Raw genomic sequence first — 26,735 nt, 5'->3', positions numbered from 1 at the left:
CCTTTCCCCCATTCCCTTTTCCATGCTTTTTTGTGTTTTCTTCCCCGCTAGAAAATTAGCTCCTCCAGGACAGGGACTATTTCTTTTTGCTTCTATTTGTATCTCTAGCACTTGGCACGATACCTTTCCATTGATTTGTGTTTACATAGAGATATAAATAGTATAGATAGGAGGCATGGTAGATAGATAGATAGACAGATAGATAGATAGATAGATAGATAGATAGATAGATAGATAGATAGATAGATAGATACATGAGCATTATTTCATTGGTAAAAAAGAACTCCCAGGTGAGTAAACTTCCTCTACCAAAGCAGGTCAGAATCTCTACAAGCTAGAGTCTTTGAGAGTTTCCTGGGCCTCTAAGAGGTGACAGGATCACACCTCCAATGGGCAGAACTTGAACCCAGGTGTGCCTGGTTTTGCATGTGAGCTCTCTATCCACCATACAGCTTCTCATATAAGTATGTACTGAATAACTATAAAGAGAATAAATATAATATGGTTTTATTTTTCCATAAGGATAAACATGGACAGAAAATTGACGGGCTGAGTGAGTGTTGAGGGATAACAACCAGCCAGCCTGACTATTTGCACTGACATTCACTAAACATTAAAAGATACAGAAAAGGGCACTTTGGGTATGTTTTCTATGGAGGTTTGTGGGGGCTTGTGGAACAGAATCACAGAATCCTGCAGTTTCAGAATTGGAAAACCTCCTACCCTGGAGGCTTCTTTTTGCCAAGCTAAACACCCCAATTCCTTCAACTACTCCTCCCACCACATGAACTTGGGGCCTTCACTGGGCTGGTTGCCGCCCCCTTGATGTACAGCAGCTTAGCAGTGTCCTTCCTGGAAGGATAGGCCTGACCAAGTGTGACCCTTCACAAAAGGTTCCCAGCAGAGGCTGATGGGAAAGAACTTAGCAGAGTGACTTGCACATGGTGCTTTAAAATGTTTGTTTCCTTCCCGGAAGCAAGGAAGGAACTTCAAAGTCCATCTCCAGGGTTCTTAAACTGGAGTTTGTGAACTTGGTTTTTTAAAAAATATATATTTTGATAACTGTATTTCAATGTAAATGGCTTCCTTGTTATTTTATTTTATATGTTTAAAAACATTATTCTGTCAGAGTTCACAGGCTTCACCTGACTGCCTAAGTATCTTTGTAAGCCATGGCACCCCAAAGGTCAGAACCTCTGATGTAGGCCATTCTATAGCAGACTAGAGTTCCCTCTGCCATTCACCTGCCAAGCAATCCAGCTCAAAGACCTCAAGGGAGAAGGGGGAAGGAAGCAAAGGAAGCTCCTCCTCTTCTGAGGGGGCTCAAATTGGTGGGAAGTCTTTGCTTACACCAACCTAGAATTAGTGTCTTTGAAACTTTCTGCCTTTGCTCCAACTTCTGCTGTCCTGGGACAAGTAAAAGTAGTCTAGTTATTTTCTATGAAGGCCTGGCCGATACTTGAAGACAATGATCAGGTCACTACCCTTTGCCCTCAAGACTTCTTTGCACCAAGCTCAACATCCCCAGCTCCTTTAAAGGTGGCTCACATCATGGTGCTGGTTGCTGTCCTCTTGGTATACTCCAGTTTATCAATGTGCTTCCTGGAAGGACAGGCCTGACTGAGGATGACCTTTCACAAAAGGTTCCCAACAGAGGCTGATGGGAAAGGATAGCTCCTGGAGCAGCTCTGGGGACATCGGTTCTAAAGAGGCAGGACCCAAAATATCAAAAAAAGGGAGAAAGCAACCACAGAGCATGTGAACCTAATGTTGGAGGACAGGGCTCTGCCTCTCCAAGATTTAGTGCTTCCCTAAGAAAAGGAGGCAATGACCTCTGACCCCTGAGCTCCTGGTACCCAGGTCCCAGAACAGCAAAAAGAGGATCTGTCCACCTTGCTGCTGCTCCTTAAGGCCCCTGCAACTTTCCAACTGATTTAGAGCTGAAGCCTTCTCAGTGGAGCCTGCCCCTATGGGAAATGGGGGCTCCTTGAGGTCTACACTGCATTGACATTCTGTTTGTATCTCCTGTGCTTACCACACTGCTTGTCACAGAGTAAATACTTAATAAATAAATGTGCTCCCTCTCCTCCCTCCCTCCCTCTTTCTCTCTCTCTCTCTCTCTCTCTCTCTCTCTCTCTCTCTCTCTCTCTCTCTCTCTCTCTCTCTCTCTTCTCTCTGTCTCTATCTGTCTCTCTGTCTGTCTCTGTCTCTCTTTCTCTCTGCCTCTGTGTGTGTGTGTGTGTGTGTGTGTGTGTGTGTGTCTTCTCTCCCTGAATATCTAAATACATTTTTCTGGAACAAATCCAGGTGTATGGATTGATAGAATATTATCATTCATTAAGAAATTATAAATAGGAAGAATTCAAAGAAACATGGGAAATCTCACACAAATTGATGCAGAGGGAAGGATGCTAAACCAGGTACACATGATGACTACAATGATGTGAATGGAAACAACATTGAAAAGCACCCAAGCTCATATTAGTTATAAGTAAGCTTAGTCTCAGAGAAGGGATGGTGAAATACAATTTCCTCTCCTATAAAGATATGTGGGGAGGCTCCAGGAGCAGAATGTAGGATCTGCTGCCAGGATCATTCCTTTGATCAGTTTCGATGAACTATCTTTGTTTTTTAATTTTATTTATTAATTTAATTTTAATTTAATTGTGGTCATAAGTCAGAAGATGACTGTTGTGTAAAAAAAAAAGGTATCCCCAAATCTTTTTTAAAAGGTGGAGGGTTTGTATTATGGGATCATAAATCTCAAGCTGGGATGGACCTCCGAGGTCTTCTGGTCCAACCCCCCCTTCATTTTAGAGATGAGGAAACTGAGGCCTCAGGACTGAGTGTCAGACGCAAGACTTGAACCCAGAAACTCTAGAATTAACACTTTCTTTTCACTGTTTCACACTAATCTTAGAGTACACTTGCAAATCCATGCATGCGTACATGAATGTACATATACATACATACATACATACATACATATATGCATACATGCATGCATGTATACATACAGCTGGCATGGTGTTCTAAAATAGTAACTTAGTTTCAGAAAGTGCTTAAAAGTTCCACATGAAGTCCACAAAAAAAAAAGCCAATCAGGCATCTCTTTCCCTAAAGTGTGTCTACTCTGAAGTTTATGCCATCCTTGGGATGGTAGGAAAGGTGACTCATTTCCTAAAAATATTCCCAACTGTACTGTCCATCTTTCCTTTTTTTTCCTCTCCTTAGGAATAGCTGCATCCCTGATCTGGTTCTATTTGTAACTCTCAGGCTGTTGGCGGGTGACGCTAAGTCCCCAATCTACTCATTGAAATCCTTTGGGACAAATAACTTTGGGGAAGTAATATATTTGTTCAAAATACCAAGGACATATCACCATGATGGGTTAGACTTATTGGAGCCACCTGAAAAGAATGGTTGTAATTAACCTCCCCTCTGCCTCTTAGAATTCCTGGCTGCCTCAAACATACCTCAGATGTCACCTCCTACAATAAGCCTTGCCTGATCCCCCCAGCAATTATGAGCACCCACTCCCTCTTGAGATTCCTTTGTATATACTTGTCCGTCATCGCGATCAGGTTGTATCCGTCCAAGCTAGGAGAAGGGAAGCGCCTGGAGGGCAGGGTCTCAGGATCAGACTGAGATTTTCATTTGGAAGGGTCTCTAGGGTGATTGATCATGTCCTATGCTCTCACTTCATAGATGAGGTAAGTTTTTTGGTGTTGTCTTTACACCCAACATAGTACGTTGCACGTAGCAGAGGTAAAATTGAATTTGTTTTTATGGAATTAACAATGTATCAACAAATGCTCATTGAAAACATTTTTCAGTGAAATTTCAATTAATCAGATATGCTGCTAAACAGGGTAATTCCTTTGATCAATTTTGATTGAGGATTTTTGTTCGTTACGAAGGAGGCTTTAATTGTGGTCATATGACAGGAGATGAATGTTGTGTGAACAAAGGCATCGCCAAATCTTTTTTTAAAGGTGGAGGGGATGGGTTATAGGATCATAGCTCTGGAGCTGAGACAGACCTCAGAGATCATCTGGCCAAACGTCTTTGTGTTTAAGAATGAACACTTGGGAAGCTTGGAGAGTTAGAGGGCAGGGGGAGGGAAACTACTTGAATTATATTCACTGTATAAAAAGGTGGAAGGAGTAAACTGGCTGCAAACTTTCTACTTTCAACCCATGTGTTGTTGGGAGAGGGAAAAAATAATGTTTTCAGGCTGCTAAAACGCCCACACACACACTGCCCTTCTGCCACCGACCCCCAAGCTTGTCAGATTCAGAACATTCCCAGCCATTTGTAATAAGACCACGGTCCAGCTTCTGTTCAGAGAAAGCCCTTCTATGCAAGTGGAAGTCCTTCAAAAGAGAGCTTTCCAATTAAAGTGCTGCCCAACCTTGACAAGGATGTCTGTGCCACAAGACGGGGTTCCATACTTGTGACTGTGCCTGGTGAAATTCACCTAATGATTGAAAGCAGCCTCCAAAGCTTGCAGGAGACTGGACTGCCAAGGCCTGCCTCCTGGCTCCACTTAATGGCCTCCAAGGTCTGTCCAGCTCTAAATCTGTGATCCTCTTCTCTCCGACCCTGTGCATCTTACTGCCCTGGGTTCATATGTCCTCTGTCTCATGTCAGATTGACCTCCTGAAAAGACCCTGAAAGGCCCCAGAGTCCCTGGAAGCCACAGAGAGCCTGCAGGGTGGGGGGTTGGGCCTCCTGCAGTTTACTCTTGAAAACAAAACCAAAGGGTTTCATAAACAGACCTTGGGTTCACAGTCTGATGAGAAGTTCTGTGGATATTAATATCAGTGATGGGTGATTGTCAAAAGAGGGGATTTGGCAGCAGCTCCCTGAGGCTACCAGATGGGTGGGATGTTTGCCTGAGCACATTTCCACAGGCTTAGGCTCTAAGATGTTGCCAGGACAGAATTCACAATGAGGCATCAGGGCCTCATGAGTGGGACCCAGGTTAAGCAGCAGAAGACAAGTCTTTCTCGGCTGGTTCACTTTTTCTAGATTGTCATTCTTCCCAGAAATTAGAAGTGGGGGCCCCCTACAACTGTTTATTTCAGTGTGGTTCTGATGCTCCCAATGAGAACCTTTTGGTCAAGTGTCTCCCATTCCACTGGCCTGTTTCAAGGTCTGCTGGGGCCCCAGAGCAGAAACAGAACCAGGGGCTTGTCCCCTGATATTCTCCAGCATCGACTGAGCTACTCATCAGAAACCACTAGCCTCTGTGATGCCTGGAGGCTGGCATATTTCGCAGGGCTTTGAGCACTTCCTGCCCCAAATTCAGAAGCCCCCACACCCACATATCTGTATTGGTAAAGTAATTGTTAGAGTATAAGCTCCTTTTGAGTAAGGATTGTTTCATTCACTGTCTTTGATCCCACAGTGCCTAGCTCAGTGCCTGGCACAAAGCAGGTAACTGCTGATTTACTGAATGCTGTATGCAGTACATGGTCTTTCCCCAATTTGGATAAAGTCCACACTAGATGGGACTTGGTTCTAATAAGTTACTGTGAGTCCTTCCAGGGTTCTTAATCTGGGGTCCATTAACTTGTTCTTTAAAAAATATTTTTATAATTGTGTTTTAATGCAATTGGCTTCCTTTGTAATCCTCTGTGTTTTATTTTATGTACTTAAAACCATGATTCTGAGAAGGGCTGCAGAAGCTTCACCAGATGGCCCAAGCAGTTGAGGACAAAGAACAGGTTGGATCCTTAGACAAGATGGAAAGAAAATGTGGTGCCTGGGGGAAAAGTGGTGTTCTGATATTCTTATTCTCCATCATGCTAAGGAGGACAAAACTGCAATCAGAGGATCATAGCTTAGGAGCTATGATCAAGGCCATAGAGTGGTAGTGAAGGAAGAAGAAGAAGAAGAAGAAGAAGAAGAAGAAGAAGAAGAAGAAGAAGAAGAAGAAGAGAAGAAGAAGAAGAAGAAGAAGAAGAAGAAGAAGAAGAAGAAGAAGAAGAAGAAGAAAAGGAGCAAGAGAAGGAAAAAGGAGGAAGGGGGAATAAAAGGAAGGCCATTGAAACATTTTTAAAAATACACAGAGAACACATAAAAGTTCAGGAAAAATCATAGATAAGTAGGGTAGTTTTGAAAGTAACATGCTGAATGTATTATATCCTTTTGAAAATAAAAAGCAGGCAATATATAAGAAAGATTTATGGTTTAATATACAATCTATTTTTCATCTTCCCCTATGTATAGAGAAATGCTTATGCCTGTGTTTACGTTCCCAAAAGAATCAAATAAGAAAACTTCTTGGAAAATCATAAATTTAATGGTCGTGATTGAGAAGTTGAATGGAATGATACATTAGAAATATAAAAATAGATGGTAAGCAGAAGCATATACTGGTCTTCTCCAACAATAGGAATGCCTGAGTTTCCTCAGCTTTTGATGTCCTGATTAAGAATAAGCTATATTGGTACACACAGGATAACTGCAGGTTAGAGGCAAACATCAGGAAAAGACAAGCAGGCAACCATCTGCTTTGGATGTTTGTGGCCAAGGGCAGGCTTTCTTGCTTGGATGATATGAGTAATTATTCACTTCTCTTTGAGCACCCAGACGCTGATCCAGTGGCATACAGCCTCTCCTCAGGAACCCCCTTCCCCAGCCCCTTCCCCCACATCTGTTTCATTTAACCAGCATGCATGGTGCCATGTTTGGACAACTATGCAGTGAGTGTGCTCTCCTCAGACTGGCTCCATACCAACCAATCACTGGATATTGGCAGCCAAGGGTCACTAGTGACCCCACCTGGCAGAGACAAGGTAGGGCACCTGAGCTACCCGCCCTTGGCTTTATTCTGAGCCCTGCAAGATCAATTTTGTGATAGCAACCTCTGGTCACCAATATTCACTGTGTCTCTTTTATCACTGTGTGCCATTATTCATTGGAAAAGGAAAATAAGTGGTAGAGATGATATGGTCTAGAGGATCAAACACTGAATTTCTAGTCACAAGTTCTGGGTTTGAATTCTGGCTCACCACTTGCTAGCACCCTGTGTGACTTTGGCTAATTCCTTTTACCTCTTTGGGCTCCTGTTTCCTCACTGATCTGCATGAGACCTTCCAGCTCGAGATCTCATGCTCTAGATCAATGGCCTCCAAAGTGAGGCCCTCCACCCATAGTGGGGCATCTGCGGCATGGCCCAACGGGGATGGGGCATGACCTAATGGGTAATCAGATGGAAGGTGGGAAGGGCTCTGGGGGATGGGACTCATCTCCAATACAACCTCACTTCTCTACCCCCAACTTCACTCATCCTCCAACTTTCCCCAACAATAATGCTGGCCCACCTCAGCAGGGCTCCTATCCTGGGCTAGCACTTGGCATGTCTGCCTCTGCTTTAGGCATTGACTTCTCAGACTGGTTATATCTTATGCCTGTCTACCTAGTTCTGGTATAACTAGGTGGTAGAGGATGCAACTAAATGGCTGAACTACAACAACAACAAAAAAACCATACCTGCATGCGCAGCTGAGCAGCTAAAAGCCCTCAACCATCACCCATACCCTGCCTTCCCAGAGCCCTCAGGGCTCTGGCAGGAGCTCCTGGGCAGGCAGGGTCCAAGAGATTAAGACCATTCCTCACCGCAAATTTTTCATTTTTGGTGGAACAGAGTGAGTCACACAGGATAATCAGGCGTATCACACAGGATAATTTGCACTTTGCAGCACAGATCTCGTTACATTATCTTCCTCCCTCTTCCGAGCTCCTCAAGGGCATCGCCATCCTTCTTATCACCAAGATTGGCATACAGAACTCATTCTTGACCCTCACTCATCCTGACCCCACAATCTAATCTCTCACTGAGTTTTGCCATCCCATATCCTCAAGATTGCTCATATCTGTTTCTTTCTCTCGACTCATACAGCTCCCACCCTAGCACAAGGTCTTACTGCCTCCCTCCTCACCAACACATTGTTGCTTCCTCGTGTTTCTTCCTGTCTCCAATCTCTCTTCTCTAGAATCCATATCCACACAGCTGTGAAGTGATTATTCCTCGAGTGCAGGCCTCATGAAGTCACCCCCCAACTCAATGAACTCCCCACTGGCAATAAATGAGTATTCATGGACTCTAGGATCAAACATCATTTTATCTTTATCTTATCCTTTAAAAATGTCTGTATTGTATGTATAATTATGCATAATTATATAATGTACACATTCATTTAATGAACATAATTATTAGCACAGCAGTACATGTACATGGTTTATAAATAAGTAAATAGGAACATATTTAAGGTACAGATCAATCTTTTTTATCGATAAGGGTATTCAAGCAAAAGTATTAAAACCGATAATTTTCCTGGAAGTCTTGCCGATATTAGACGTCAGTTTAAAATTTCCACTAGGTGGCAGGATTCCACCATTATTTCCTAAGAGATCTCCCTGACGTTTCAAGTACACCAAAGTTGTACTTCTTCTGGCTGCCAATTTTTACAAGGTAAAGGCAGGAGTGGGGGAGGGAGAGGAGGTGGGCAGGGATCGAGGAGATAATTACCAAGCATAGTGGACTATCAACTTGATAAAGTTCTAGAATAAAAAAAAAATTAATGATAATAAGAACGCATGATGAAGGCTATTCTTTCCTATAGTAAAATGACTCCTTACATTTTAAACCCTTTAAACAGAAGTTCATGCTTAATTGTCCTAGTATAGCTGAAGCCTGGTTATCCAAAAACAAGACCACATTAGCTTGGGCATGAATAAACTCTCCTAGGCTACCTTCTAATCTAAGGACTGAACAATGCACGTTTTAAAAGCTGAAAATGAAACTCTTAGCTAATGAACTTGGGGTTACTTAAGACACCTTTCTTATAATAATTTGATCTCTTCTACCCATAGGGTGGCTTGTATGTCACTGCAGTTCTACCCTGTATAGTAGAACAAACGGACTGCTTGCTAATGGATTCTATGCCTATCAGCCTTAAAAGGTCTCTCTGTGGCATAAGCATTGTGACATCTTGAGTCCTCAGAGCCCTTTACACCCCTGCCCCAAACCGCTGAAGGATGGGTGCCACTCCAGACATCTCTCAAGAGATCCCAGGTCACCCAGGCAATGGCTTAGGTCCAACAGCAAAGCCTTATCTTTTTACAGGACCAAGATGGCCCTGGTCCTGGTCCAAGACTCAGCTAAACTGAGCTTCAGAACCTCAGACGCCTAAACTCTCCCAAGGTGCTCAATGGGAGATGACCCCAATCAGCTTCTCTCCATCTCAGGCTGGGGGAAATGCATTGATCTCAACTGTCACTTGTAACCACAACACACACCTATGCATGGGTGCATCTTTGTACATTTGTCTGTATCTATGTCTCCTGTCCTGCCGATGAGTGGCTCAAAGCCATCACAGGCACTGAGGAGAGGAGAAGCCCAGCCCAACCCAACAGCACCACCAGCTCTGAATCTGCTCTCAAAGGACTCCAGCGGCTGTGTGGGCAGGCATCTCCCGCTCTGCCCTGGCAGGGCTCCCCTGCTTATTTCCCTGCTTTTTCGCAGGGCAGGGCGCTGCCTACCTTGGCCACTTGTAGAGGTTGGTTCTGCTCCTTGCCACCATGCAGGCGGAAGCCCCAGGGCGCCCCTCCGGTCATGGAGATGCAGAGAAAGTCCCCCGTGCCCATGGTGCTCCAGTCAGGGGGGGGCAACCAGCATGAAGAGCTGGGAACGAGAGACGCCAGTCCCGGTGGGTGCCTCTGGAGATGTGCGCTGGCTTCGGCTTCGGGGCGGATGCCAAAGAGAGATCAGCTGCGCAGGCAGGCATGGAGCGCCCTCCCTATTCTCCCTCCCTCTCTCTCAGTCCCTCCTTGACTGCCGCCCTCTCTGCTGTAGCTCATGAATATGCTAATGAGAGAGAGAGAGAGAGAGAGAGAGAGAGAGAGAGAGAGAGAGAGAGAGAGAGAGAGAGAGAGAGAGAGAGAGAGAAGCAGAGTCTGAGAGGGAGAAAGGAAGAAACAGCTAGAGACACAGAGAAACAAGGAGAGAGACAGCTGGACAGAGGGAAGGAACGTCAGAGACATGAAAAGGGGGGAATAGAAGGAGAGATGGAAAAACCAAGAGAGGGAAGACAGAAACAGGGGGCAGGGAGAGGGGAAGAGAGAAAAGCAGAAACAGCCAGGGTCCCTGGGCTTTCTTGATCTGATAGCGAAGGGAAAGGATTCTGTAAGCCTGGAACGCATCTGGTCTGTCTACACCCAGGATCTCCGACTCTATTGACTATGTACACACAGAGAGGACCAGCACATTCCAGCGCCCACTTTCTGTCCTCTTAAAACACGCTCAGCACAAGCTGGGCAAATAGGGAAGGTCTGTATTTGTTCTGCAGCCATGGCACTAAGTATTGGGAAGGGAGGGGGAAGGGGAGGCAGCATGGGACCATGGAAAGAGCACTGACTTTGGAGCCAGAAGACCTGGGTTCAAATCTCCCTCTGATGCTTACTACCCGTGTGTCCTTGAGCATGTCACCTAGCTGCTCCAGGCCTCAGTTTCCTCATCTGTAGAATGAGGTAGTTGGACTGGATGATCTCTGAGGTCACTTCCAGCTCTAGATGGAGGGTCCTAAAGGGGTAACAACTAATCCTAGGAATAGCTTGTGTCTCCATGACATCAGGATTCCCAATGCACCTTCCTTGCAAACGTGCAGGGTGAAAGGAATGGGGTTGGGAGTCGGGAGACCCGGATTCAGATCTTGGCTCTACTGCTTACTATGTGTGTGACCTTGGGTAAGTCATTCCCTGTCTGGTTCCCACACTGTCTCTGTACAAGGAAGATGGGTGAGATGAATGCAGGAACATAAAGTGTTTAAGTGGTTACTGTGTGCGGGGCACTGTACCATAAGCTAGAGATACAAAGAGAGAAGTCAGAAAGTCCCTGCTCTTGAGGAGCTCATACTCCAAGGTAGGGAGACATCACACAGGGAAGGTTTCAGCTGCAAGTCAGATGAAGTCTCCTGGTTCTTAGCTAGATGGTGCTACCTCTTCTTTCATGGCATTTTCACTGATAAAATCATGGCAGCTCCTGATGTTGAACTGTTGGTCAGTGCCCAGGCCTTTGGTGGCAAGAACCTTCTTTTCTGGGTCTTCTGTAGGTGTGGCTGCAGACCCGTAAGAGCAGTGGCCAAGGTGCATCCTCCCGGGGGTTGCTTCCCAGGATGATCACTGATGGCCCTTGGGTCGGAGGGGAGACAGTGGTCAAGGGGGCGAGGGTGTGACTTGTTTGGAGAAGTAGCCTCCAGTCTGCCCTCAGGCTGCCTCAGAAGCTTCAGCTGGGCTGATCTGCCTGCCCTATGAGTAGCAGATAGTTGGGAATTGATGGAAGGGGCTGGCCCCTCCTCCACAGGAGTTGCTTCCCTTGATGCTAGCCGAGGGCTGGTGCTCTGGTGGGTGATGACAATCCTCAGGATTCTGTATGATCTGCCTGCTAGGAGAAGCTCATGACCTCTAAGGTGCCTCTGAATCCATAATCCTATGAACAGTGCTCTCAGGTAAGTACTAAGAGTAACACCAACTCACATTCCGAACTATGAAGAAGTTGTATCTTCCCATTTTGTGGAGGGATAAACTGAGACTTCAAGAGGTCAAATGACTTTCACACAGCTTGGAAGGTGGAGCAGGAATTACGATTCAAATTGCTTCTACTCCGTCTTGATCCCTCTTCTTACTACACCAAGGTAGTGGTGAACTAATGTGAAGAGGTAGGAAAAGAAGCATTTTGCTGTATTTACAGCTGCTGTGGAGTGCTTGGAATCCCACAAGAGGAAGGAAGATCCCGCCCTGGGCCCCCAGCTGAAAATATACTTATGAGGGGGTGGAGAAAATGTGTCAGGGAGGGGACTGTAGATCATCTTGCAACCATGACCACTCTATGGTTGAAGGTATTTGAAACTCCAAGAAGTGTTTCATTTTCCTTCCTCGCTCTGATCTTTGGAAGACTGCCTAAAGTTACTTTATTCCTCGTGAAAGGAATCAACGGCACACTCATGAATAGCCAGCCAGCCATCAGAGGGTGGGTTTGAACACGGCCAGGGTCTGCGGGACTTTCACTCTGTGTACACATGATGGACCATGGACTCGGCAAATGGGCCATTTTGCTGTCCCAGTCACTCTTTGATTTTTCATAAACCTTCATCCACATAAATCCGACCTCATAAAGGAGATTCAGGAATAGCTGAGCTGCGTTCCATGACAGGCCAAATGAAAGACCCACCCAGAGCACCTGCCGGGTTGAGGCTAAGTGGTCAGAACAGTCTTTGTGTTAGCTAGGCACCGCTCTCCCCCAGACCACAACACACAGCAGGGAATGTTGCCATTGGTTCATAGAAACATCACCCAGATTCCGGGGCTATTCTCCACCCCTCCATGAGCACTGGCAGGTTGGTCCCCAGAGGATTCAAAGGGTAGCCCTGAAGGGTTGGGAGGAGTTTCCAAGTGACCTTGATCTAGAACCCCCACCAGGAGCTCTTCACTGTGATTATCAGTTAATATCAATCAGTGAGACAGACTTAATTAGCTTTGAGAAAGAAGTGTTTGCTAAGGTAGTAACAACATTTGCTATAAATCATCCCCCCCAAGGGGCTTTAAGCTTGAAGGGCACTGGAGTGAAGGGGATCTTGCCATCCCTAACTCCTCATGAAGCTCCCCTCAGGCCTGGGATGGCTTCTCTGCTAGAGAATCCGCAGGTTCTCCTGTCTCCATTATTAACATTTTCCCATCGCTCCGAGTCTAACACAATCCACAAAACAATAAATCAGGCCCTGATTTTAGGGTTGGCTGATTTCTGAGGTACGTGAATTCTCACAATGAAAATTTAACAATCGGTTCCTGCAGTCGTTTTATAACGATCAGTAAGGTGAGTTGAGCTGGCTCCGACACACCTCTGTGCCCATGCACGCACACACACACACACACACACACACACACACACACGCACGCACACACACACACGCGCACACACACACCTATTTATATCTAAACATTGTTGGTGTTCATGTTGTTGAGTCATTTTAGTTCTGACCCCATCGGGCGTTTTCTTGGCAAAGATACTGGAGTGGTTGGCCATTTCCTTCTCTAGCTCATTTTTACAGATGAGGAAACCAAGGCAAATAGGGTTAAGTGACTTGCCCAGGGCCACACAGCTAGGAAGTGTCTGAGGCTGGATTTGAACTCATGCAATTTGTCCTGATTCTAGGCACAGCACTCTTTGCTGTACCACCTAGCTGCCTCTGGAAAGAGAATGAGGCAAAAGATGCCTCATTCTATGGATCTGGGAATCATTTGCATAGAGATGATCATTTAATCCCTGGGAGCTAATGAGGAGAGAGAGAGAGACAGACAGCCACAGAGACGGACAGAGAGACAAAGAGACAGAGAGAGACAGAGACAGACAGACAGAGAGACAAAGAGAGAGAAAGTCAGAGACAGAGAGAGACAGAGAGAGAGAGACAGAGAGAGAGAGAGACAGAGAGAGAGAGACAGAGAGAGAGAGACAGAGAGAGAGAGACAGAGAGAGAGAGAGAGAGAGACAGAGAGAGAGAGAGAGAGAGAGAGAGAGAGAGAGAGAGAGAGAGAGAGAGAGTGCACCTTGGAGAACACCAATGGTCAAGATTGAGGATAATCCAACCAAGAGCCTGAGGAGCATTCAGAGAGGTAGGAGGGCAACCCGGGAGAGCAGTATTATAAAAACCCAGGGAATAAAGTATGCAGGAGAGGCTGGGCCCCAGTGTAAAGTCCTACAGAGAGGTCAGGAAGGATGAGAACTGAGCAAAGCATGGCCAGCTTTGGCCGTGAAGGGATCGGTAACTCTGGAGAGAGCAGTGTCAGTTGGATGAGGGGGCCAGAAGCTGGACAGCAAAGGGACTGGCCTGTTCTCAGGCCCAGTGCCCACTCTGCTATCACCCAGCTGCCCATGACAAATGTGAGCATTAGCTCGAGTCTGTTGTTTTACAAAGAAAAGGCCCTTCCCCCCCCCCCCATTTCAGGCATCATGGCAAGACTTCGCATGTAACCTACTGAAAAGAGCAGCGCAGTACTGGAGAGAGTTCTGGATTTGGAGTTGGTGGGCATGAATTACAACCCCAGCTCAGCCACTCACCACTGGCGTGACCTTGGATAAATCACTGCACCTCTGTGGGTCTCAGTTCCCACCTCTGCCCAATGGGTGGACTGAACAAGAGCCTCTGAAGTCTTTCCAGTCCTAGGACCATTCAGAGAAAGGCTATGCCTTTATCTGATTGACCAATGCATAGGAGCCAAGGTATTCACTCATTCACAAACAAGCTGCTGTGCCCAATGAGAGCTTTGGAGCAATGAAACCAACTCCCATTTTCCTGACATTTTAAGTCCTTATCATGTACTCATGAGAACTAAGCAGTCCTGTCCTGTGAAGTAGGAAGTATGAGCATCATTATCACCACTTTACAGATAAGGAAACTGAGGCTCAAAATATTTGTCAATGGTCACAGAGGAAGGAATCGTCCAAGGTAGGATCCAAACCTAGGTTTCCTGCCTCTGAGGTCAGCACACTATCCAGTGGACCACACTGCCTCTTCAAGGGCAAAGAGAAATGACCACAATGACCCAGTCATTTATTAACAAGCATTTATTAAGCACCTACTATGTGTTGGGTGCTGGGGATAAAAATACACATAATGAAACTATCTAAAGGATAGAATAGATTTGGTATTAAAATATTTATTCTCTTATTTCTCGTGGTTTTCCACCATGAAAGAAAGTCTTGTGATGATAGCGATGTCTATAGTAATGAAACTGACCCATGAGAACCATGGAGGTATGCTGGACTTGGGATCAGAAGACTGGAGTCTGAAATCCAGTTCCCACTCTCTCTGACCCTCCCTTTCCTCATCTGTAAAATGGAGACAGTAATATCTATTCACTAGGTTGCTGGGGGGGATGTGCTTTAGAGGCTTCCAAGGTGCTCTAGAAGTATCCAAAATTCAAATACATATGAAAACGGAGCCCCAGTTTAGCAGGCTGCTCCTTATCTGAAAGCTTTTCACTCCCGGAAAAAAAAAAAGACCTCTAAGTGACACAGTGAAGAGAGTGTTGGCCCCAGAGTCAAGAAGACCTGAGCTCAATGCCAGCTCCAAATATATCACTAAATAAAACAAAACAAACTAAAACCCATCTCTGTTTGCTTTAGTTTTGCATCTGTAAAATGGGAATAATAAAATTATCTACCTCCCACAGTTATTGTAAGGCTAAAATAAGATATTTGTCAAGCGCTTTGCAAACCTTAAAGAGCTACATAAATGCTAGCTATTGCTGTTATATTTCACTGAGCAAGGATAGCCAAAGAATTACCAGCCAAAGTTAAGGAGTGATTTATACTTTTTGACAGCCATTAACCTGTGTTTTCTAGGAGGTTCCATCTAGAATCTTACTCTTTTTTTTTGTATCTCTCTCCACCCTTGAATCAATCAACAAACATCTGCTATATGGAATGGACCTGGAGAGTCAGAAAGACCTGGGTTAAAATCCTACCTCTGACAGTTACTTCCTGTGTGACCATAAGGAAGTCACTTAACTGCCTGTGCCTCAGTTTCTTCATCTATAAAATCAAACAGTTGTACTACAGAACCTTTAAGATCCTTTTCAGTTCCAGATCTATGATTAAATAAGTGCCTACCATGTGCCAGGCACATAGATATGTTAGATGCTGGTGATTTAAAGAAAAATTAAATTTTATTTCATTTTCAAACAAAAATCAATATTTTTTTTTGGATAGGTAATATGGTTAAGTGACTTGCCCGGGGTCACACAGCCAGTAAGTGTTATGTGTCTGAGGCCAAATTTGAACTGAGGTCCTCCTGACTCCAGGGCCGATGCTCTATCCACTGTGCCACCTAGCTGCCCCCCCCAAAATCAATCTTTTCACACTCCATTCACTCCCTCACCCCACCTCCAATGAGAAAGCAAGAAAAACACAACCCCTGTCACAAGTCTAGCAAAATGGAATTTCTCATTAGCCATGTCTAAAACGAAAGTCTCAGTCTGCACTCTCTGTCCATCACCTCTGTGTCAGGAAGTGGGCAGCATGTTTCATTAAGAGTCCTAGAGAATTGTGGCTGGTCCCTGTGTTGATCAGAATTCCCAAGATGTCATAAACACACACACACACACACACACACAAACACAGAAATAAAACTGTATCTATCCAAAAGCAAACAAGACATCTACTATATATTATGTGCATACATGTATGAATATATATGTATATGTGTTTACATTTATCTGTCTTGTTTGTTTTTATCAGCCAAGATTTGCCTTCTCACACTTTCCACCCCAATCCCACCTCTCCCCCCAGTATTGAGAACCCAAGAAAAACAAAAGCCTTTGCTGACATGTATATTCAATCAAAGCAAATTTCCATATTGGTTATGTCCAAAAATTTTTTGATTCATTCTTCATTCTTAATCCTTCACCTCTCAGGCAGGAGGTGGGGCGCATGTTTCATCATGATCCTCTGGAATCATGAATGTTATCAGCACAACAGTCAGTATTCCTTCTCAGTTATATACCACAACTTGTTCATATATCCCCCAATTTGTGATCACCCCTTCAGATTCCCATTCTTTGCCACCTCAGAAAGAACTACAGTTATTTTTCCCTTCCACATCGCAACTTTCCCCCATCACGGTTTTGATATATTGCAGGTGGGCATAAGAAAATAAATGGGAATTTGAGGGGAGTTTTGCAGAAGCCACAGATGACATGTGAAGGCCAGCAGAGAACACAGAGACCATGATCAATTACCTAACCCAAATTTTTCCATGAGGTATTGTAAACACCCAGTAAAAGGAAAAAAAATTCGGACTTCTTCGCTGGTACAAAGAGAGAACCAAAAACTTTTACACAAACTTTCTAGATCACAGGGAGATGCTGTGCCCCTAACCTACACAATGTGATAACTGTAAACATTTTTTCTATCCTTAGAGTTTGTTTTACTTAGAGCTCATTCCTACCTTCATCTGCCTTCCCTCTAATTCCCACTTCCCACCTCTTCTCTCTCCCTCCTATTTCCCTGTGATTGGAATGTATGTCTGTACCCAATTGTGTGGGTATGTGCATATATTCTTCCTTCTTTTGACCACTTCAGATGAGAGTGAAGTTCAAGCGATCAGCCCGTCCCTTCCCCCTTGTTCATATAGATGTCCATTTGTGCACCCCGTTGATGTGAAACAATTTTCCCTAATTTCCCTCCCTCCTCCTTGGTTCTCCTTCCTCTTTCCATTTTTTTAAAGATCATCAAAATATTACAAAGCCATTCCCAGATTTGTGAGATGTGTGTGTGTGTGTGTGTGTGTGTGTGTGTGTGACCTGATGATGAGGAGGTTGAGGGCACACATCTCTATTCACCATATTTGAACGTAAGCAGTTTATCCTTGTTTAGTCTTTACCACTGTTCATTGATAATGACCTTTTTATATTTCTCTTCAGTCCTGTGTTTGCACTTCAAAATGTCTCTGCAGCTCTGGTCTTTTCATTAGGAATGCTTGAAAGTCCTCTGTTTCATTAAAGATCTATTTTTACCCTTGTAGGATCAAACTCACTTATGCTGAGTCAATTGTACTTGGCCGTAACCCCATAGCCTTTGCCTTCTGGAATACCGTATTCCAAGCTGATTGTGGTGAGCAGCGATAGCTGCTAAAATGTGTGTGATCCTGACTGTGGTTCCTCCATGCTTGAATTCTTTCCCTTTGACTGTCTGCAATATGTTTTTCCATGACTTGGAAGGTCTGGATTTTGGCTATAATATTCCTGGGAGTTTTCATTGTGGGGTTTCTTTCAGGAGATAACAGGTGAATTCCTTCTACTTATACTTTGTCTTCTGGTTCTAGGAGTTCTCAACAGTTTTCTTCTAAAATGTCTTGAAATATGACACCTAGGCTCTATTTTTAATCATGGTTTTCAGATAGTCCAATGATTCTTATTTTTTTTCTCCTCAATCTGTTTTGTTGGTTAGTTGTTTTTGCTATGAGATACATTTCCTTTTACTTTTTTCACCCTATTGACTTTGTATTTCTTGTTACCTCATAGAGACGTTGGCTTCTATTGTCCCATTCAAATTCTCAGAGAGTTTGTTGCTTGGGCAGGTTTTCTACCTCTTGTGCCAACCTATTAATTTCCTTCAGAATTCTTTATTCTGTAACTCTCATTTCTTTTCCATTGTTTCCCTCAAGAAGTCTAATTCTATTTCAAAACAAGTTTGAACTCTTTCTTTAACTCTTTCTTCATCTCTTACAGGAATTCTAGTGGAGTTTGTGCCCAAGCTGTGTCTCTGTGGGCTTTGCTTGTCGATGTTTTAGAGTCATTCTCTTCTTCTGCATTTGTGTCTTGAGCATCCCTGTCACCATAATAGCTCATTAAGATGGAATTTCCCCCCCATTCTCCCAGCCTACTTCCTGACTTCAGACTTCATGTTAGGGTCAGGCTCTGCCGCATTTCTGAAGGGAAGTCCTAGGCAGGTCCTGTTACTGCTTTCTTGGAAAATTGAGTGTGGTATTGTTCCAGGGTCCAAAGGACAAGCTCAGAATCTGCAAGGTTTCAGAAGTCCCCACCTGGTCTGATCCAGGGTAAAGTCTGATTGCTTGCTCCCCTGCTCTGAGTTCTGCAAGTTCCCAACCTGACTTTGGGTCTGAGCAAGAGTAAGTGACTGCTGGACTCCTCCCATCAGCCAATTGGAAAGCTCTGTTGGCTCAAAGCAGCAGAACTGTAGGCTGTCCTTTATTCTGGGATTCCCACTATGGTTATTCCTCTCCGGGCTGGGCTGTCTCCTGAAACTGAGACTACTTTGCCCTTGACATGAGCCCCACCATTACTGCTGTTGCTGCTGCCCCTGGCTTCTGAACTTCCTTCTTTGACCCATGAGCCTTTCTACCAGGGAATGACACTCCCCTTCAGAGATCCCTCTCTCCCTCCACACTGGATCTGGGACCTAGAACTGAGTAATGGGAAACCAAGCTGCCACTTGGCATCTGTCTCTGTCACAATGGCCCAGTATGGGTCTGGAGGGGGCCCTGTTCAGATCTGGGACCACCCCTTACCCAAGTGCACAGCCTCTCCCTGGGTGCTGGAGTTCTCTGCATCCTGCATTCACCCAACCTGTCCCCAATATCCCCAGACCTTCCTTTATGTTAAGCTATATCAACCTGTGCTAGACAAATGACTCTGTGACTTTTTTCTAGATTTCCTCCTCAGGATTTGATCTAGTGAATTTTCTAGATCTTTTTGGACAAGGGGAGAGTGGCTGTACTGATTTCTCTTATTCCACCATCTTGATTCCACCTTCCTGAAATGGAAAAAAAACCCAACAGTTTTTTTCTTAAAAACCAATTTGGCTTACTCACTCCTACACTCTACAAATCAACTGACCATCTCCCAGACCCCAAATGGTGAATACTAAAACCAACTGACACCTCTCTAATGGTGGTAACACCCCTGTAACACATAAATCTCTGAGTAGTGGTCCCCCAGAATGACAAGAGGAAGGGAGCTCTTCTCATAGACATAGTTCTAATAAGTATTATTTTTTTCATTTCTGAGGCTGCCACATTAGAGGCAGTTGGACTGCTCTTCGCAGCCTCTCAGAGAGGAGCTATTTCCCCACAAGCCAGGTAAGTATCCTCTCAATTTCAAAATTTCATTTGCACCAGCATGGTTTCAACAAATCCATTCCCTATCAGTATTCACCCTTCCAAAGGGTGGTTGGGTTAGGAGGAACAATACTCAGGCAATACGGGGGAAATGAAACTGTTGGCATAAACCCAAGGTCTAAGAGATTTAATGGAAAAGAAGGAAGCAGTATAGTCCAGCTGGGATTATTCCACTAAGAACCTAGCTGAAGGTTAAAGGGTGGGCAATGCCTGAAGTAATGAATCAGAGGTATGACAGATTGGGCTATATTTACCACCAGGGAGAATGATCCTAGGAGGTCTGGGTAACATGGGATGAGTAGTAGAAAAGAGAGAACAAAGCTATAGTCTATGACTGAGAGATGCCAGCTTTAATCAAGGAGAGTGTGGTCTCAACTAAATCCAAGATTCATCTTTATCATTGCCACCACCACTACACACCATTATGGCAGCAGCTATGAGTCATGGGAATTCCTGTGAATATCATGTCTCCTGGGAGAAGACATCTTCCTGAAGATAGAATGAGTAGCTCTGGCACTAGCCAGGCAACCAGAATCCTGGGCATGCATAGAGACCATACCTTTATGTGGCCTTCCTACAAATGACATGAGCCAGTGGAACAATCATACCCATGGATCAATGATACCTATAATGGGCCATTGCTCAGGCACAGATTGCATGTACACTGAAGACGTATAACCATGCTTCCAGTTAGAAGCACACAGTGGGGGAGGATCCAGAGGGTCAAAGCTCTTTTCTTGCTAGCTGAGCAGCTGTCAATGTATTTCCACATCCAGGCCTGACTAACTCTATAAAGGAATCCTTTCAGGCATCCAGCTATTGCTGGAAAACAGAGGGCCAACACAGAGACCGAGCCCCCTCGCCTCCCAGAGTTTTCCTGGTGAGCAAGAGTGTGGAAGCAGATGGATGTGTCTTCCCCCAGGTCTGGAGAATCCCCATCAGAGTCCAGGGAGGCTCTCTTCTACTTCCCTCAGCGACCCAAAGGGCTACAAGGCAGATGACGAGGGAGACCTCTAGATTCTCACTCCCCTCCCACAGGCAGGTCCATAGCCCAAAGATGGAGCCCTGCTCCCTGGTTTTGCCTCCTCAAGCAGTCTCTATTGCCAAGTCCAGAATGGAACCCCTAGCCTTTGGAATATTTCTCAGGGCCAAACAAAGGGGCTGAAGCAGGTTACTGAGAATGGTTCAGCTCTGATCCCATTAGCAGCCCACAGGGCACAAGCCCCAGACCCGAGAACAGTGACTAGGCTGCTGGTCCTTTTCTGGGAGAGGAGATAAGACATTCTTGGATCCATAAAGCCCTCACCCATATCCCTATCCATCCATCCACTCATTCACTTCCTTACACAGTCACTCACTCATCTTTAGAAACCTGAACTGTGATGGGGAGGGAGAGGAACAGGAAGAGAAAAGGCAAGTCCATGGATTCCCAGATGGAGACCCTCAGGCTGCTGCTGCCTTTCCCCAGGTGCCTACTTTACAGCATTCCTGACAAGGGTCATCCAGTCTCTGAATAACTCTAGTGGTGGGGAATCCTGAGGAAGCCAATTTAAATTTTTTTTGAGATTGGGTCCTCCCATCTTTCCCATGCTGGAAGTTCTGCAGCCACCACAGGCCTGACCCCACAGCTTTGGGCCCTTTGACCCTTTGCCATCCCGGGCCCATTCTCCCCTCCTCAGGTGGCCTAGTGGCCCCCACTCCCTAGGGCTCACCACATTGATGCTAGACCTGGTGTGGACACATCTGATCAGTTTTAGCCCTGCTGCAGCTCAGAATGAAGCCTTTCATTATACTGAGCTGAAAAAGTCCTCTCTGATGCTTCAACCATCATGATTCTAGTTCTGTTCTCTAGGGGGAAGCAGAATAAGTCTGTTTAGATCAATTCTATGATCATTTATCAAACACTTACAATGAGGCAGGATGTGTTAGGAGCTGTGATAGGCACCAGAGGTTCAAAGACAAACACAAGGAGCTTACCCTCTAATGAGGAGAAACAACATGGACACAAAGAAGTAATTGGGAAATATATGCAAAGTAAATAAAATAACATGGAGGCTGCAGAGATAGCACTAAAGCAACCAGAATCTTGGGCATGCACAGAGACCATACCTTTATGTGGCCTTCCTACAAATAACATGAGCCAGAGAGGCTTCATGGGGGAAGTGACACCTGAGCGGAGCCTAGAGGGGAACTGAGGTTGTGGAGGGGTGGCAGTGAAGACAGAGCGCATTCCAGGTGCGGGCAGTGGCCAATTCAAAGGCACAGAGATGGGAGACGGAGAATTATTTATGAGGAACAGGAAGTGGACCGGTCTGTCTGGACTGTAGGTGTGTGGAGGGGAGCAGTGTGTAGGAATTCTGTTGCTGTTCAGTCATTTCAGTCAGGTCTGACTCTTTGTGCCCCCATCTGGGGTTTTCTTGGCAGGGATAGTGGAGTGGTTGGCCATGTCCTTCTCCAGCTCATTTTACAGATGGGGGGACTGAGGCAAACAGAGTGAAATGACTCACTTCTGACTCTTGAAGGTCTCTTTAAGTCTCTACGAAGCATCATCGTCCACAGGAGGCTTTGGCTGCTCCCCCCCACCCCAGCTTCTGGTGCCGTCCCATCGAAGGTCACTTTGTGAGGGCTCTGGATGTGTTTTGTCTATATCTCTCTATGTCCGTGGTGTCTTTCTGGCTAAAAGGGAAGTCCCTTGAGAGCGAGGAATGCTTTACCTTTGTCATTGTACTCTCGAAGTCAGCATAGTGCTTAAGCATGCTTGCTGATTAACTGCATTCAGGTCATGAAGAACTTAACAAACAACCAAATCTGCATTTGATCCTCAGAGCCCCAGCGAGCCTCTGGAGTCTGTGGAGCAAAGGAGCGACGTGGCTGCCCTGTGCCTTAGGAATATAAACTTGACAGCCAGGTGGAGGATGAACTGGGGAGCCCGGAGGGAGGGGAACAAGGCAGGAGGCGATGGTGATGGCATAGGCAAGAGCGAGGACAAACCTTGCGGAGGCGAGGCAGTCGCTGTAACACATGACAGACCTGCAAGCATCTGAGACAACTAAAAGCAACAATTTCAGGCTATTCATTGGGGAGGACAAATACCGACACTGATGAGAAGACCTGACTCATTGGAAAAGCCCCCGATGTTGGGAAAGATTGAAGAGAAAAGGAGAACAGGACAGCAGAGGATGAGATGGTGTCATGGAAGCCACAAGCAGGAGCTTGGACAGACTTCGGGAGAGAGTGGAGGATAGGAGGGCCTGGCATGCTATGGCCATGGGCTCACGAAGAGTCAGAAATGACCTGATGTTTGAACAGAACACAGAGTGCATGCCCAGCAGACGTTTCCTGAGGGGAATCTGAACTGAACAGAAACGTTGGAGGCCTCCACCCAAGATCTGGGTTGGGGTTGAGCATGGAGTGATCACAAGGAAAGAACATGGCTTTGTACTTCTCAAATTTCTTTCATACCAGCTATCAACATATTGCTGTATTTGGAGGAGCTCCTTGATACATTATATTGGTTCCCAAATCTCTAAGTGTTATGAGTGATATCTGAATAGCCAGATCTGGTGACCTTTTATTATCTTCATACTTTTCATCACACACATAGCATGTCTGACAAGTGGTCATTGGGTCTCTGCTTGAGACGGAAGCAGCTAGGTAGTACTATGGCTAGAGGGATGGACCTGGAGGCAGGAAGACATGAGTTCAAATCCAGCCTCAAACACCTCCTAGCTCTGTGAGCTTGAGCAAGTCACTCAAGCTCTGTTTGCCTTAATTTCTTCACCTGTAAAATGAGGGTTAGGATACTGCCTCTCTCCCACGGTTATTGTGCAGATCAAATGAGATAATATTTACAAAGCACATCACAAACCATAAAGTGCTACACAGATGCCAGCTGTTGTAATTTTTTATTTCTCGGCTACACTCGACATGCTGACCAGCCTCTCCTGCTAAATACTCTCACTTTAAATGCTCTGTTTCCATGACATTGTTCTCTCCCGATTTTCTTCCTACCTTTCTGCCTGCATAGTCAGCCCCTTTTTCTTGAAACCCCGAGCTTCCTTCAATGATTGGCTCAAATCCACCTTCACTATGAGGCTTCCTCTCACGTCTTCCTTGCCTCCCAATGAATACTGTTGTCTCTCTGATAGACTATGAGCTTCTCTAGGACAGGATTGCTTCATTTTTGTCTTTTCAGATCACCTGCAATCCGCCTGGCACACAGCAGGTGCTTAATAAATGTTTATTTTTAACATCTAGCATTGAGGAGCTCTAGATGGGCCCTGAGAAGCTGGGCTGCTACATCCACTCCCTCCTATATAAGGGGCCTCTCTGCTCAGGACCCATGTATTTGATCTGGATCATGTTCAGGCCTTGGGGAATCTGACTCCGAAATCAAGGGGTGAGGTTTCCTTTTCTCACATTCTGCTTGTTGTGTCTCCTACCCCGATGCCCTGGAGAAAATCCATTTATAGCTTAAGTAGCAGCTCACATCTAGGGTCTCCCTTGATGGAGTCCCGAATGCACAATACAAATTAGAAATGGGACAGGTATTTATCTCCTGTGTGCAAAATCAATTCTAAAAATCAAAAAAAGACCTATAACACATATTGACAGATGTACTTAAAGAAGGATTCAGCATTTTTCTTATAACTATAGTTATACAGTCTCAGGAGGATGGCACTTAAACCTCACAGAACATTAAGTATTTTGTAGAGTAAACAAATAGATAATTCCCATTTCACTTTGGCTCTGCACTGTCCAAACAACTTCTAGTCCATGTGTTCTAAGGAAGGAGGGTCAGCTTTCATGTTGGTGCTAGTTTTCTGTACGACTACTGGAGTACTTGACAGAAATTCCTCCCTTTCCCACCAGTCAACTTTAACCCCAAAATATCCAGGATCTCTCAAACTCACAAGGTTGCCTCCAAGACTGAACACACCCATCCCAGGATAGGTAGTTGTTAACCTAAGGTCAGAAAAGGATAAATGCCAAAGAGGCAGCCCAAATCCAGGATTAGTTTTGCCGAGGCAGGACATGTGTTTTGAGGCCATGTGCTCATGGCCACATAGTGGCTGGGGTGGGAGACAAGGCAGGCCACTTGTCTCTTGCTTCTCATGGGAAGTAACTCTAAGCAATCTTGACATGATCTGAAGCCAAAAGGGAAGAAAATCCTAAGGGTGGAAGCATTCTCTTTTTAAATATCCACTGAGTCATCAGCTTTTCCTAATTAGCAATCAATAAGGAGATAGTCTCATAATCTCAATGTGCCAAGTCTCCTCAGCCTAAGTCAGGCATATGTCAACTACAATTATAAAGGTCATATTTATGTACGACCTGTTCAACAACTGTTACAACTGATTAAAGTGCCTTCCATACATTAAACCTCATGGCAGTATCATATTCTAGTTAAAGAAAAAACAAAGAGGCAGCTATCACACTGTGCTCGATATCAGACTCAAGAGTCTACTTAACCTCAACTGTGACATAAAGGAAAAGTTACTTGGAGCTTACCCAGATAGTTTTCTGGAAGCACATTTGGGCTTTTCCATGAATTTTGTTTCCTAGCACCTTGTCTAATCTGGTTTTAAGTGCCCCAAGAGGAGGAATTTCCTGTCATCTTTCTTCTTTCTATCATAAGTAATTCTGCCAATGGTTCATTGATTTCACCCCAAAAAATGTTTTTCTAATAGCACATAGCTCCCAAATCTCTTCCAAATTTTCCTCCTGGTCCCTCCCTTCCTCAGGGGTTCCATTGTTTCTCCCCTCCTTTGGATGAAAGATGATTATGATCGAGACCACTGAGCCTGAGGAATTCTCTTTATCCAACAAGTCCCTGGGTAATCATTCAAAAGCTGTCTTGCTTTCCTTCTCAAACTGATAGACGGATTTACTTGTGAGAACATCCGGAAGTGATGTTATTCAGAAAATATAGCTGCTTAACTAAGTTCCACTAGATTTTATAAAAACAGAAGGAAAGTTGGACATTTGAGAAGGAGCAGCCGCTTGTATAAAGTATTCTCAGATTCCATCTTCATTCATTAACCATGCACATAATTGGAAGCTCCATTTTTTCCCTCATAGAACATTTTGCTTTTGGAAATATTTTTAAATGGCCAAGACAAGTAGAGGGAATTCCAAGAACTTTAGGAAGATTAGTATGAACTGATACAGAGTGAAATGGGTAGAACAGTGAGCACAAGGACAGTATCAGTGCAAAGGAAACAAAAAGTTCACTAAAGGGAAGCCAAATGCTGAGTTGCTGGGTGGAGGGGGTGGGTGCAAAGGAGGAGAAATGGTCCTGAAAAATAGTTGATGAAACAATTTCCCTCATGTCAGCATACAGGCAGGGGCTACAAAGGCAGGCATCATCATAGAACTCATTATTTTTGCTCAACTGTTTTTCTTTGCTGTGAAGGAGGCTTCGATGCCTGGGGGAGTAAGGAATTAGTGCACAGAAATGGCTGTTTTATAAAAACTAAATTCATCAATAAAATGTCACTTTTTTAAATGGTTATAAAAGCAACACGGTGTCATGTAAAGAATGCTAGAGTTAACCTGAAGAGACCTGGGTTTGATGCTAAGCTCAAAAAGGGAGTAGCTGGGCAAGTCATCACCTCTCTGAGCCTCAGTTTCCTTTTCTATAAAATGGGGAAAATAAGACTTGGGAACATGAACCTCAGGGGCAGTATGTGAGGAAAGTTCTTCGTAAACCTTGAAATTGTTTCTCAGTCATTCAACATGACTAAGCCCCTACTATGTGCCAGGCACTGTCCCAGGTCCTGAGGAGATGACAACAAAAAATGGAATCATCTCAACATGAATGTGACATTGTTATTCATTTAAGGACTAAATCTAAAAACCATGGAAGTAAGCTGACTTTGCTGGTCACTGGAGGGTCAATTGTTTGTTTGTTTGTTCATTTTTAATAAATGGAAGCAACAGACATGGAACATTTAATCCTAGCCAAGCGTCATTGCCCATTGTCAGCACTAACTCAAATTCTTTACGCCCCTCTAGACCTGAACAAAA

The 26,735-nt window shown here is 44.8% G+C and overlaps 1 protein-coding gene across 1 annotated transcript in view; it reads right to left on the bottom strand.

Annotated features, from left to right (window-relative positions):
• SYNPO2 (synaptopodin 2) overlaps window positions 1–9,831 on the bottom strand; it is a 207,406-nt gene extending 197,575 nt beyond the window's left edge. Inside the window, exon 1 of the mRNA XM_021008279.2 lies at window positions 9,556–9,831. Coding sequence (XP_020863938.1) covers window positions 9,556–9,660 — 105 coding nt within the window. The 5' untranslated portion in view covers window positions 9,661–9,831. The remainder of the gene's footprint in view (window positions 1–9,555) is intronic.
• Between the last annotated feature and the right edge of the window lie 16,904 nt (window positions 9,832–26,735).

The sequence above is a fragment of the Phascolarctos cinereus genome, unplaced genomic scaffold, assembly GCF_003287225.1.
Source record: "Phascolarctos cinereus isolate Bilbo 61053 unplaced genomic scaffold, phaCin_HiC Scaffold_9;HRSCAF=440, whole genome shotgun sequence".
Lineage (NCBI taxonomy): Eukaryota > Metazoa > Chordata > Mammalia > Diprotodontia > Phascolarctidae > Phascolarctos > Phascolarctos cinereus.
The sequence above is the reverse complement of the archived record's forward strand: the minus strand, read 5'-3'. Positions and strand labels throughout refer to the sequence as shown.